Genomic DNA, 12,614 nt, shown 5'->3' with positions numbered 1-12,614 from the left:
GGGATCGCATTAAGCACTGATTTTCTCTGTGAGGTTGCCGATTGCTGTTACAGGGAGCAACTAAAGAGTGATCCTTAAGAGCGAATGAAACTGCTGTCCTCACCTGAGAACCAGTAACGCTGCCCTTGGCGCAGGAGGGGCGGGTGGCCGTTGTGCAGGGTCATTCTGACCTTCAGGCACTGGGTATCAGAACTTGATAAAGACCACGATAGTGAAAATAATACACAGCAGCAGCTAACCTTGGAGCGTTTACTGTTTCCTGGCCTTTGTGCTAAGCGCTCTACTTGTTTATTTTAATCAATTCTATCATCTAACCTCCTCATTAAAGGAAAAGGATTATCCCAATGGGCCATCTCTAGGAAATGAGACAATTTCTCTTCCCCCATATCCATCCTTTTATCCTGAGTCCTGCGTATCTGGGCTCACGGGGACAACGTGAGATTTGGTAAATTAATTTGACAACTTCGCCTCTGAGAACATTTGAAAACAAATTTCCGGAGCCCCAGGAGCACAAAGTCAAAGCTGGCCCAGCGGGCGGCCTGAGGTCCAAGGCAGTCCGCCCAGGGGCCCCGACCACGCCCCCGGGCCCCGGCCACGCCCCCGGGCGTAGGCTCCGCCTTCTCCAGCTGCGGATGGAAGCAATTCCGCGAGTGCCTCTCGCGATACCTATGCCACTTTGGCGAGATTTCGGTAGCGCTGGCAAAGCAGTATCTCGCGAGAAGTTGCAAAGACGGCCGGGCGGAACTCCGGAGCCAGGCGCTTTTGGTTCCCTAGAGCTTTAGCTGTTGGACCGTGTGGCCCTCTCGTCTGGCGTCTCCTGGCGGGATGGTGTTGACCCGGGTGAGGGTCGGGCCGGACGCTTATTTAAGGGTCTGGGCGGGGCCGGAGGGGCCTGGGACTAGGGGACTTGGGGGATCGCTGGGTTTCTTTGGTCCCAGTGTCCAGAACACCCGTGTGCATCCCAGCGCGCAGCCCCGAGTGCCTGCTCCTTCCGCTTCCGCTGGACGCCGGCCCCCGCGGGCTGGCGCGGCTGTCACTGCCCCGTCCCGGGCGCACACCATCGGGCCTGCTACGTAGCGGGCCCTCGATACGCTTTTCTTGGGTGATTCCATGAATCAGAATGGCGAGGAAGTCTCCGAGGAAACCAGAGTGACTTTTCTCCTAAATGAACTTTATTTTGGAATAATTTTACATTTAGAAAAACACCCCAAGGATAATAAACCGACTTCCCATGTGCTTTTCACCCACTTCTGTTAACCCCTGAAATGACTCACCTAAGGTGGCTTTCTGTGCTAACTAGACTGCTTTTACCGTCGCTTTACATCGGAGAAACACTTTTTAAAATCAGTATGTAGAGCACGGTAATACAGCTTGCTTACGTGTGAGGTGCTGCTCCCATGGCAAGAGCTAGTGCTTATCTCAAGTGTCCTTAAGAAAAAAAGACTGCTAATGTTGAAGTTCAATAAATTTGTAATATCAGAGTGTGTCAGCAACGTTTTTCTTATCATCATAGCTGAAAGCAAAATCAGAGGGGAAGCTTACAAAACAGATTTGCAGAGTGGTACTGGACCATTTTGACAAACAGTATTCCAAAGAACTTGGAGATGCCTGGAGTGCAGTAAGGTTAGTATAATTCACCTCTGGATCTGGTTAATATAATTCATCTCTGATCTTTGCAGTAGAATAAGAAAGGCGATGTCTTGGGGGCGGGGCGCGGTGAGAATAAAAGATAGAGGAATCTGAATTTGGCTGTGATTTCTACCAAGGCTACGGAAGGGAAGAACTAGGAGGAAGTAGGTTAAGTCATAGGAACATAGCAAGGGGGATAAAAACTGTAGTGACAGTGAACAAAAGTTGTTATGCCCTCGCCTTGAACAATTGCTTTCATCTTTGAAACAGGAATGCCCACCAATCTGACAGAATTAACTGTATTAACAAAAATCTTTTTTAAGCTTTTGAGGATATTTGACCTGTTTCTGTAATTCAGAAGATAATACAGCACACCTTTAAAGCTAGCACTGCTTTATTTTAGTTAAAGTCATTTTTGGCAATCGTATTTCTTCCCTCTATATGGCTGGCTATGTTTGGAACACACATGCGAGCTTGCGCACACATTTATAGTATACACAAGGTTCCTTAAATGCATTATAGAAAACAGATAAGCATTTAACCCATAGAAGTAAGTGAGGGAAGTCTGATTTGTATGTTTAGTGAGTTTTTCCTTTTTCAGAATGTTCCTCTGTAAGCTCTTCATACTGAGTTCCTCACATACCGGGCCCTGTGGGATGCAAAGAGCAAGACAGTCTGTGTTCAGTGCACTTTTACTCTGGTGTTCACTGGGAGAGGGGACATGGTTAAAGCTCTGTAAACCTCTTAATTCCAGAGTATCCTGATGGAAATAGGCAGGGGTACCTGGTCTTATCTGATGGTGCCAGCAAAGGCCTGTGGAGAAGTCAGGTCTTGGTAACTTAATAGAGTTACCTTGGCAAAAGGAGCCAGGCATTTTAGACAGAGGGAAGAGAGCATTGCTTGGGAAGTCAGGTACAAAAACCTGGTGCATTTACTCAGGGAAGAAAAGTTACATGGCTATAGATAATATCTGGAACTTGATCAGATGGCTGTCTCAATCATCTCTTGTTGGGTCAACTCAATAACCATTCCTTCTTTACAAAGGACAGTTTAAAGCACTTTTTAAAAACTCTTTGTTTTTAAAACAAAGATTAAGTCTTGACTATTGAAATCTGAGGTGATTGTGAGATATTTTAGGACAAATTTAGCTGGTTTTATAACTTGTAAATACTGCAATATGAAATTGTACTTTATTTTTGTGCTTTCCCCCCAAAAAAAACTGGTTTTTAAAATGGATATTTTCTATCACAGAGAAGAAATGAGAAAACAAAGATAGTGAACAGTAAATTCATGAGGTTTTCAGTATGCAATGTATTCAACCAAATAACCAAACTCCTGTTGCATGCTTATTATGTGCCACCCAATACGAACTTTGTGATCCTCAGAACAAACTCATGAGTTTTGTTTCCCGTTTTTCAAACCTGAGGAAACTACATAGAGTTTAAGTAATTTTCCTAAATTCATCCAGAGCTGAGATTAGTGTTCAGGCCCTCTGATTCAAGAACTTCCACTGTTCAATTCTATTCTGTATGCTTCTCATACCTGTGATGTGTTTATACATACATGGATGATTTTTTATTGGTAAAACCCACAGATTTCAGGAGGTATATTGTCTTCGGACTTTATAGTAATCTGGCCTGTATAAATCTGGCTGCCCATACCCTGTAATGAGTTATTTTTGTCTTCAATATGCTCAGTCAAATTTATAATTATTACTTGACCCTAAACAAAATGAGCAGTGAACCTCAAATCCATTTAATTAGCCGTGCCTTCTGCTTCATCTACCTTTTTGTTGGGTTTTCATGGTAATTTAAGTTTTGCATAAACATGTGCTAAATTTGCCGTAGGCAAAATAAAGGCTTTCTCGGCTTAGAAAGTAGTCTGAGCATGAAAAATAGCATGGGGGAAGAAAAAAAATATTTTTGTTTTTTGACTATTTATTTACAAGACATAATGTGTCCAATCTAGTTTGCAGTCTACTTCCAGGGAAAGGTGAGGGTATTTTAGTCCTACCTAGAAAGTAATTTGCTCAATGTTTTCAGTTTCCTGTGGTAGAGGAAAAGATTTTTAACATTTATTTTAATGTTATTGTTTTGTGATGAACTTTCTTGCACAGTCACCCTCTGGGCAGCCCTTTAAAGTTGAAGTCTACTCTGGTTCAGGTTTTGCTGCACCTGTTGCCTGCACGTTCTCCTGCAGTGAGCCCCCTCATGGCATGTGTATAACCTTCCCTCACTACGCTGTCATTTCAAGCTATGCAGTCCCATACTTCTAAGTGTTTTCTGGTAACTGCGTATTATCACACATTGTGGCAAGGAAAAGTTATTCTTACCCATGTTTCACTGGGTAAGAAGACTGGGTCAAATGGGAGTTCTATTTTTAATTTTTTGAGGAAACCCCATACTGTCTTCCACAGTGGCTGCACCAGTCTAAATTCCCACCAGTAGTGCATGAGGGTTCCTTTTTTCTCCACATCCTCATCAGCACTGTCCTTTGTTGATTTGTTGATGATAGCCAATCTAACAGGTGTGAGATTCCACCCAGATTTGATTTGCATCTCTTGGATGATTAGTGACTTTGAGCATGTTTTCATATGTCTCTTGGCCTTCCTTCTGTTCTCTTTCAAAAAGTATCCTTTTAGGTCTGTTGCCCATTTTTTTTTTATTGGGTCTTTATCTTCCTTTTGTTAAGTGGTATAAGCTCCCTGTTGGAGATTAAATCTTTATCAGAAATAACATTGGCAAATATATTCTCCCATGAAGTGGGCTTTCTTGTTTTGTTGATGGTTTCTTTTGCTGTACAAAAGCATTTTATTTTGACGTAGTCCTATTTGTTTATTTTCTCTTTAGTTTCCATTTCCCTAGGAGCTGTGTCTGTAAAGATATTGCTTTGCCATATGTCTGAAATTTTGCTGCTTGTGGATTCCTCTAGTATTTTTATGGTTTCCTGTTTTATGTTTAAGTCCTTTATCCATTTTTGAGTTTATTTTTGTGTATGGTGTAAGTTGGTGGTCTAGTTTTATTTTTTTGCATGTATCTGTCCAATTTTCCCAACACCATTTATTGAAGAGACTGTCTTGACTCCATTCTATGTTCATGCCTCCTTTGTCGAATATTAATTGAGCATAGAGGTTTGGGTCGATTTCTGGGTTCTTATTTCTATTCCATTGATCTATATGTCTGCTCTTGTGCCAGTACCAGGCTGTTTTGAGAAGAGTGGCTTTGTAATACAGCTTGATATCTGGTATTGAGATCCCTCCTACTTTGTTCTTCTTTCTCAGGATTGCTGCAGCTATTCAGGGTCTTTTTTTTTTTTAATTCCAGATGAGTTTTTGGAGAGTTCTTTCTAGGTCTGTGAAATATGCTGTTGGTATTTTAATGGGGAGTGCATTGAATCTATAGATTGCTTTGGGTAGTATGGACATATTGATGACATTGATTCTACCAATTCTTGAACACGTTATGTTCTTTCATCTGTTTATATCTTTCTCTATCCCTTTTTTTCAGTGCCCTGTAGTTTTCCACGTTCAGGTCTTTTACTTCCATAGTTAAGTTTATTCCTAGGTATGTTAATTTTTTTGGTGCGATTGTAAATGGGATTATGCTCTTTGTGTTTCCACTGCAATTTATTGACATAACTGTTATAGTTCTTTCAAGATTGAATTGTCATAATTTAGCAACTTGCTCTCTCTTCCCTGTCAAGGGAGGGTCTTTAAGAACTAATACCTTCAAATTTGGGCAGGTCATCTATTTATTCACAATTTAGTGTTTATATACCAGGCATTTTGTTAAGCACTGGGGATACATCAGTGGATTATATATATATGAGGGAGGATGAATTGGAAGTGTTATGAACTTTGGGAATTTTTGGGGTCACTTCGTAGAAAACATGGGGCAGGGAGGAGGAAGAAAGCATGGTCGGGGGACAGGGAAGCCACTGTTAAGCCTGGCCTGTCTGTAAATACTTTTTATTTGGATACTGTCTTCACTAACACAGAATTCACATAGTTCACATTTAGAGGGGAAATATTATATAACCAGATTACACTGCCAGAATTTGAAGGGGGCAGGGGTGGACTGGAGAGAGGTAGTTGGGGAAAGCAGAAATGACTAGTAGTTTGGTTTCTGCTTTATCCTTATGTTGGCTCTATGTACATTTTTAACATTAATCTGTGCAAATCACTGGAAGATAGAAACTTTCAGCCCCTCCTAGTCAGAGGTTCGAAAAATTGCCAAGTGTCTCAGTTTTTTGCCAATGAAGACCTGTGACTTGAAAGTCTGTGCCTTTTCTTCTACCAAATGTGCTGCAATGAAGGGACTGGAGTCCCAGTCTCGGGAGTATTCTCACCTTTTCCTTACAGATGGGACTCCCTGTGTGCAGTGTTTTCAGTCTTGCCTCCAGAAACAAAAACCTTCACTCAGGACTTCTTATCTGAGATACTGGGGATAACAAATATGGACATAGGTTGCCCTTCTGTGAGAGACAATGAGGAAAAAATGCCAAGAAAGAGTAGGAGGAAATGCTTGTCATTAGAATTTTTGAAGAATAAAAACGAAATGGCTGGAAAACATACTTAGGTGCATTTGCGTGAATTGATTTATTCTTCATTTCTAACCCAGACCTTAAAAGTGAGGGAATGTGCGCCCTCTTGTGGATAATAGTAATAAAACAAAAATAATTTTTTTAGAAATGTGTTTTTCTTTTTAAAGTGTATTTCTTAATTAAATGAAAATATGAAATTATGATTTTTATTTAACCTTTTACTCTTAGAATTAGCATTTTGGTACAGTTTTAGAAAGCAGCCAAAGTTCTACAAGTGCTGGTTACATTTTTACTGTAATTTCAGGTTATTTCTATCTCAGTTATATTTTTATAAGATTACTCTTAACAATATATATTTAATATATCTTTAGAATGTATCCAATCAACTTCTTAGTGGGTAAAATTTGGCATAGATATTTTGTAGCATACCTACATTTTTGACAAGATATTTAGGTTTTTCCTTAAGAAACTTTTAATAGTTATGTTTTAGGTTTTATGACCTTGTATGGTTCATTACAGTTTACAAAACCTGCTGTTTTAACCGTTGCCTACTTCATGTCAGTTGACTCTTATAACAGTTCTGTGACTTAGACAAAGCCTGGCTAGTTCTGAATTCCATGAACATATTCCTGCTTCTTTTTTAACTTGTTCTTTAAATGTCCAGATGCAATGCACTCAGATGGCTATTGAGAGTATGAAATTCCAAAGAAGTTGTCAGGGCACCATGCAAGATCATTGATCAGGTGGCATGATGAGAGCAACACCGATGGGCAGGGAGGCATGCAACCAAGGTTTCAATCAGTCTTGGTCCTTTCATCACCCGGATGAAGACACTGGACCTGTCATCAGACTTTTCTGGGTCTCAGTAAATCATTTCTGAAAACGAGTTGGAAGGAAAGAGATGAAATCATCTCCAAGTTCCCCTCTAGTTCAGATTTCTGAGACTTGATTTGAACTTGAAAGTAAATGAATAAGAATAAACATAACCATTAGAGGAATCATGTAGAAGATGTTCGTGAAGCACGAAGATGGTAAGACATTGTGACACCTGTGAAATGCATTTGGACTTGTCATACTAGGCATTCTTCAAATGCAACATCTCTTCATAGGAAATGCCCTGAAAGCTAGTTTCATATCAACATTGGCCCTTTTTGATATATGTGACCAGAAGTTTACTTTGAAAAGGCAGTTATATCATTTAATGATCTGCTTCTATTAGGAATTTCTTATTTTCCTTAATTATACTAAATAATGTTTTCTGCTGACAACTTCTTTATTTTCTTTCCTAATTTTCATTGATGCCCTCCTCCCTGCACCCACCCCTCCCAAGCTTTCATCACACTATTGTCTGTGTCCATGGGCTCTGCATATATACATACACGTTCTTTGTTAATCTCTCTCCTCCCAGACCCCCATGGAAGTCTATCAGTCTGTCCCATGGTTCTGTGTCTCTGGATCTGTTTTGTTCATCAGTTTATTTTGTTCATTAGATTTCACACATGAGTGAAATAATGTGGTACTTACCTTTCTCTGCCTGGCTTATTTCACTTAGCATATTCTCCTGATCTATCCATGCTGTTGCAGATGCTACAAGAGTTCCTTCTTCTTCTTCTACTTTTTTTTTTTTACTGCTGCATAGTATTCCACCGTGTCTTCTTAAAATGTTTTACTGATTTTAGAGAGAGGAAGGGAAAGAGGGAGAAACATCAATTGGTTGCCTCCTTTACAAGCCCCGATCAGGGATTGAACCAGCAACGTGGGTATGTGCCCTGACGGGTATACAGGACAACGCTCCAACCAATAGAGCCACACCAGTCAGGGCAGGGATTTATTTTTTTAACCATGAAAATTTATTGGATTTGTAATCTACAGGGTGATACCAATTGTGCTTAGCAATTTTTAGATGAAACATTCTAGATAAAATGTTCTCATGTAGGAAGCTAATAATGGATAATAGAAGAATAAAAGAATAACGTCAGAGAAAAATTGAATGAAAATCATGCTGTTAAATAACAAACATTGTGCAAATAATATACTATGCAATTTTTAAGGGATATGTAGGCCCAATCAAATTATAACAGTCAACTTTCATATCCTCAACTTCCACATAATTTTTTTGGAAAATTACTCTGCTGTCTATGTGCCTAAGGGGTAATATTCTTTCCCAGCCTGTCCTTATATAATTATCTTTCTCCTGCTTTACAAAGAAGGGCACACCTTCCCCGCCCTGACTCTTCTGTACTGTATTCCTCTGGGTGTCAGCACCTCCACAGGCCAGCCTACTGGAACGTCACTGTAAGGGTTTAGAAAGTTAAGTGACTTACGACTAACGTTCTTTGTCAGGTCAGGTAGGTTCCATTGTTTTCCCTGCCAGCTAACAGGTCATTTAAAATATTTTTAAAGACCTTTTAAAAAATAATTTATTTTTATTGATTTCAGAGAAGAAGGGAGAGGGAGAAAGAGATAGAAATATCAGTGATGAGACTGCATCATTGATTGGTTGCCTTCTGCACTCCCCCTACTGGGGATCGAGCCCGCAACCCAGGCATGTGCTTTGGTAGGAATTGAACATGGGATCCTTCAGTCCACAGGCCGACACTCTATCCACTAAACCAAACTGGCTAGAATTAAAATATTTTTGATGATAGGTTATTAAGTTATTTGGAAATATAACTTAGAAAAAATTTCAACGAAAGGGAGACATATCTATAACAAATGTATTTAATTCTCACCCACTTATTTAAGTGAGGCTTTTTCTTGGTCCTTATAAAAATCACAAAATAGGGCTAAAGTTGATGTTGAATATCTGAATCATAGCACCAGGTATATTTATCCCTGGATATATGAAAAAACAAACACTAATTTCATTAAGAGATTTGTTTTCTATCAGTCTTCCCTTTTTATGTTGAATAATACTTTGTAACCATATTTTGATCAGCTATTGTTAATAATTATATTTATAAGTGAATTCAGAAGTTATCATTTTAACATTTAGAGATTTAAGGCCACGTTGAAAGCAAATTTAGTGTGTGTGTGTGTGTGTGTGTGTGTGTGTGAAAGAAGTATGCTAGTAGGATAGTAAAAAAAGATTTAAAGCACAGTAATATATTAGGATAAAGTTATATAGGAAAATAGAATGTAAATAAAAGAGAAAAAGGAACAGTGTAAAATTTTCATCTGTTCAAGAATAGTCCATGAAGTTTTAAATGGACAATGATGGGTTTCAAAATCACTCTGATATTTAGGATCTATGGGATACACTTGAAAAAGTAATATAGCATTTAAAATGTCAGTTTTTTTTACAGTATACTGGAAATCACATTCTTGAACATATGGTGAAGATTTTGATGTCAACTGAAAATGTGCCAGAGGGTACATCATTGTTTTTACAATGGTATCAGTGAATATCCTAGCAAAATAGTTGCCAGCCACTGACTTTTTGGGTCCCAGTTCTGCTGACTACTGGTGTACTTGAACTTCTGGCTTTGGAGATCAGTAAGTGGATCAGCTTCAGACTCCTCCTCATGAGTCTTGGGAGGAGGCCTGAAGTATGGCACCTGCCAGCGTTGTCTTGAGTCTTCTGATGTACACTCACTCTGCTGTCTGTTGGACCGTAGCCCATCCATCAGAGCTTTAGACTTGAGTAGCCCCTGGTTGTGATCCACCAGTTCAAGCACTGGAGGGTGTGTGCATGTCTGTATTGGGGGAGGGGAGTTCACCTGCCGGCAGTGTGTGTGTGTGTGTGTGTGTGTGTGTGTGTGTGCATGTGTGTGTGTGTGTGTGTGTGTGTGTGTGTGTGTGTGAGAGAGAGAGAGAGAGAGAGAGAGAGAGAGAGAGAGAGAGAGGGAGGTAGCTGAGACCCACATTAATACACCAGTTTACTTTCTTGAGACTAGGAAGCACCAACCTGAGCAGCCTGCGCAGTATTTTCATTGACGTGGTCCTGTTGCAGCATGTGTCAGTTCTTCCCTTTTGAAGAGACAATAGCAGGAAGGCGGGGCCAAGGCACTAGGTGAAGGTTAGAGTAGAAGTTTTCTGTTCCTTTCTGTCGTATACATTAATGCTACAGTACCAGAGTCTCACACCCCTGTTAAGCTTTGAAGCCAGCCAGATTTTGAATCAGGTACTTTTTAATAGCAATGTGTCCCTGGGTAAAATGTCAAATCTCTGAAAGCCTCAGCTGTGATGGTTAAATGAGGTAAGCATGTAGAATGCACATTGTCATCATCTAACCAGTAATTTTTTTTATTATTGTTTTTATCTGGATGAGGTGGATTGGATGGTAGGTAGGAAGGCTTCCCTGGGGAAATACAGCCTAAATTTCCCCTGGGTAGAGAATGGAAGAGCCAGCCAGGCTACGGGTGGGTGAAAGGAGAGGTCATTCTAGGCAGAGGGAACACTATATTGGATCTGGTAAAGGCTGAAGGAAACTTGGTGCAGGGAATTCAAGAAGGTCAGTAGGGCTGGGTGTGAGTTAGGAGGGATGGGGAAATGTATTTGTTCTGGGTAAGGCTGTGTTTTGTTGGTGTGGTTAAAGAATGAGAGAATACTTTCTGGAGATTCTTGCCGCCTTCTGCCATAAGCACTTGTTTTTGAGTCTAATGAGCTTCCCCCCTAAACTCTTCCAGTGATTTCCCATCACTTACAAGATACAGTTTTAAAACTTTATCATATTATACTTGACTCATATAATTGTCTCTCACAAGCCACAACGGACTGCTTTTAATTCCCCAAATGCACTGTTCTTCATACCTCCTGCCTGGTCATAGACCGCTGCCTTCACCCTGAAATTTCCTTTCTCACTGTGTCCTATGGCTAATTCCTCCTCATCCTTCAAGATAGTGGATGATATAAAAACATCGGCCGTGTTCCTAGGCTAACAATCCTTTCATACACTAAGGCTAAAAGGAACTATGCAAGATTAATAATCTTTCCTAAGGGATCTGAAAGAAAGATGAATAAATACTGTGGTTAGTTTTGGAAGTACTGAATACAATAAAGATGCTAATTCTTCCCAAATTTAGTGAATTTAATACAATTCTAATCAAGGTTACTATCTAGCTACACAAATATTTTATAATTATTTTAAACTGACTACCTGACTCTAAAGATCATCTGAAAGAATAAACATGAAGTAGTTTTGGAAATTATGAAGAAAGAAAGAAATAAGAATGAAGATTTGCCCTGTCAGATGTTAGCCAATTGGAAGTTTCCTACCCTTGTCAGTTAAGGGGTGGCACGTGGTGTAAGACCAGCCACTCCAGTCTGTAATCATTATGATTCTAACCATTGTTTCCCTGTTACTACATGGCTTAAACCTTGGGTAGATTCTTACCCAGTTTGCAGAGTAAGGTTAGGATGGACTTACATAAACTTTACATTAGTGGCATTCACGGATTTCCCTTTGAGGTGCATTTTAACACAGTGGTCCCCACAGCGTGTTCTTGGCATCGCGGTATCAGTATCCGTGAGACCTAACTAGAAATACAAATCCTCAGGCCCCACCTCAGACCTCCTGAGTCCGAAACTCTGGCATTAGCGCCTCGCAATCTTTTATGGACACTTGATGCAGGCTAAAGTTTGTGAAGCACATCACTAAAGAAAGGGTTTGAAACATGCATTGGGCTCCTAAGACGCACATCATAATAAAAAGGAGAAAGCAGATTTACAGATAAGCCCCTGATGGAAATTCATGTGGCACACTTCAAGTCACAGATGCTGCATTTCAATTCAGCCATTCCTCACATGGACAACTCCAGCGTGAGCAGCAGCTGGAATTTATTTAATTGACGATGGTTAATGAGGCTGCCAAATAACTCGGCTAGAAAGGTCAGCTGGTAGAGCAATTAAATATTTCCTGCTGTATCATCTGCCAGTTGATGTGAACCTATGATTGTCAAGAGATCTAACTATTGGACTAAATAAAACGTTAAGAAGTTAAATTTGCTGCAGGAAGGGGTGAGAGCCTGCACCATCCATAAGTGATTTTTAAGCCATCCACTGATCACTTCCTTGACTGTTACTGTATTTAGCTTTCCAGACTCTTATCTTCATAAGGAAAATTTTAACACTCATAATTTAAATACCCTTTAATGAAAGTAATTTTCCTTCTGATATTAATAGTCTCAGGTTTATCTCTAAGAAAAACACTTCCTTGTGCAAAGAATGATTGACTAGAATCTACTTTGATGGATTTAGAGATATGTAAAGGCAGGCCATGTTTTTTGTGTTGGTTTTTTTTTTTTTTTTTTTTGGCAAGATATTCTTCAGGGAGGGACTAAGCTGAGGCAAGTGAGGCATTCCTCAACTATGCAGAATTTTAAGGGCACCTAACATTTATATATATATCTCTTATATAATAAAAAGCTAATATGCAAACCAACCGGACAGCAAAACGACTGGTTGCTATGATGCACACTGACCATCAGGGAGCAGATGCTAAA

At 39.9% G+C, this 12,614-nt stretch overlaps 1 protein-coding gene across 1 annotated transcript in view; it reads left to right on the top strand.

Annotated features, from left to right (window-relative positions):
• The first annotated feature begins 691 nt into the window (after positions 1-691).
• Positions 692-12,614, top strand: part of NSUN3 (NOP2/Sun RNA methyltransferase 3) — a 57,187-nt gene continuing 45,264 nt past the window's right edge. The window contains exons 1-2 of the mRNA XM_084875501.1: positions 692-840; positions 1,514-1,623. Of these exons, the coding sequence (XP_084731627.1) occupies positions 826-840; positions 1,514-1,623 (125 nt within the window). The 5' untranslated portion in view covers positions 692-825. The remainder of the gene's footprint in view (positions 841-1,513; positions 1,624-12,614) is intronic.

The sequence above is a fragment of the Pipistrellus hanaki genome (genome assembly GCF_964339955.1).
Source record: "Pipistrellus hanaki genome assembly, chromosome: 2".
NCBI classification, from domain to species: domain Eukaryota; kingdom Metazoa; phylum Chordata; class Mammalia; order Chiroptera; family Vespertilionidae; genus Pipistrellus; species Pipistrellus hanaki.
The sequence above is the reverse complement of the archived record's forward strand: the minus strand, read 5'-3'. Positions and strand labels throughout refer to the sequence as shown.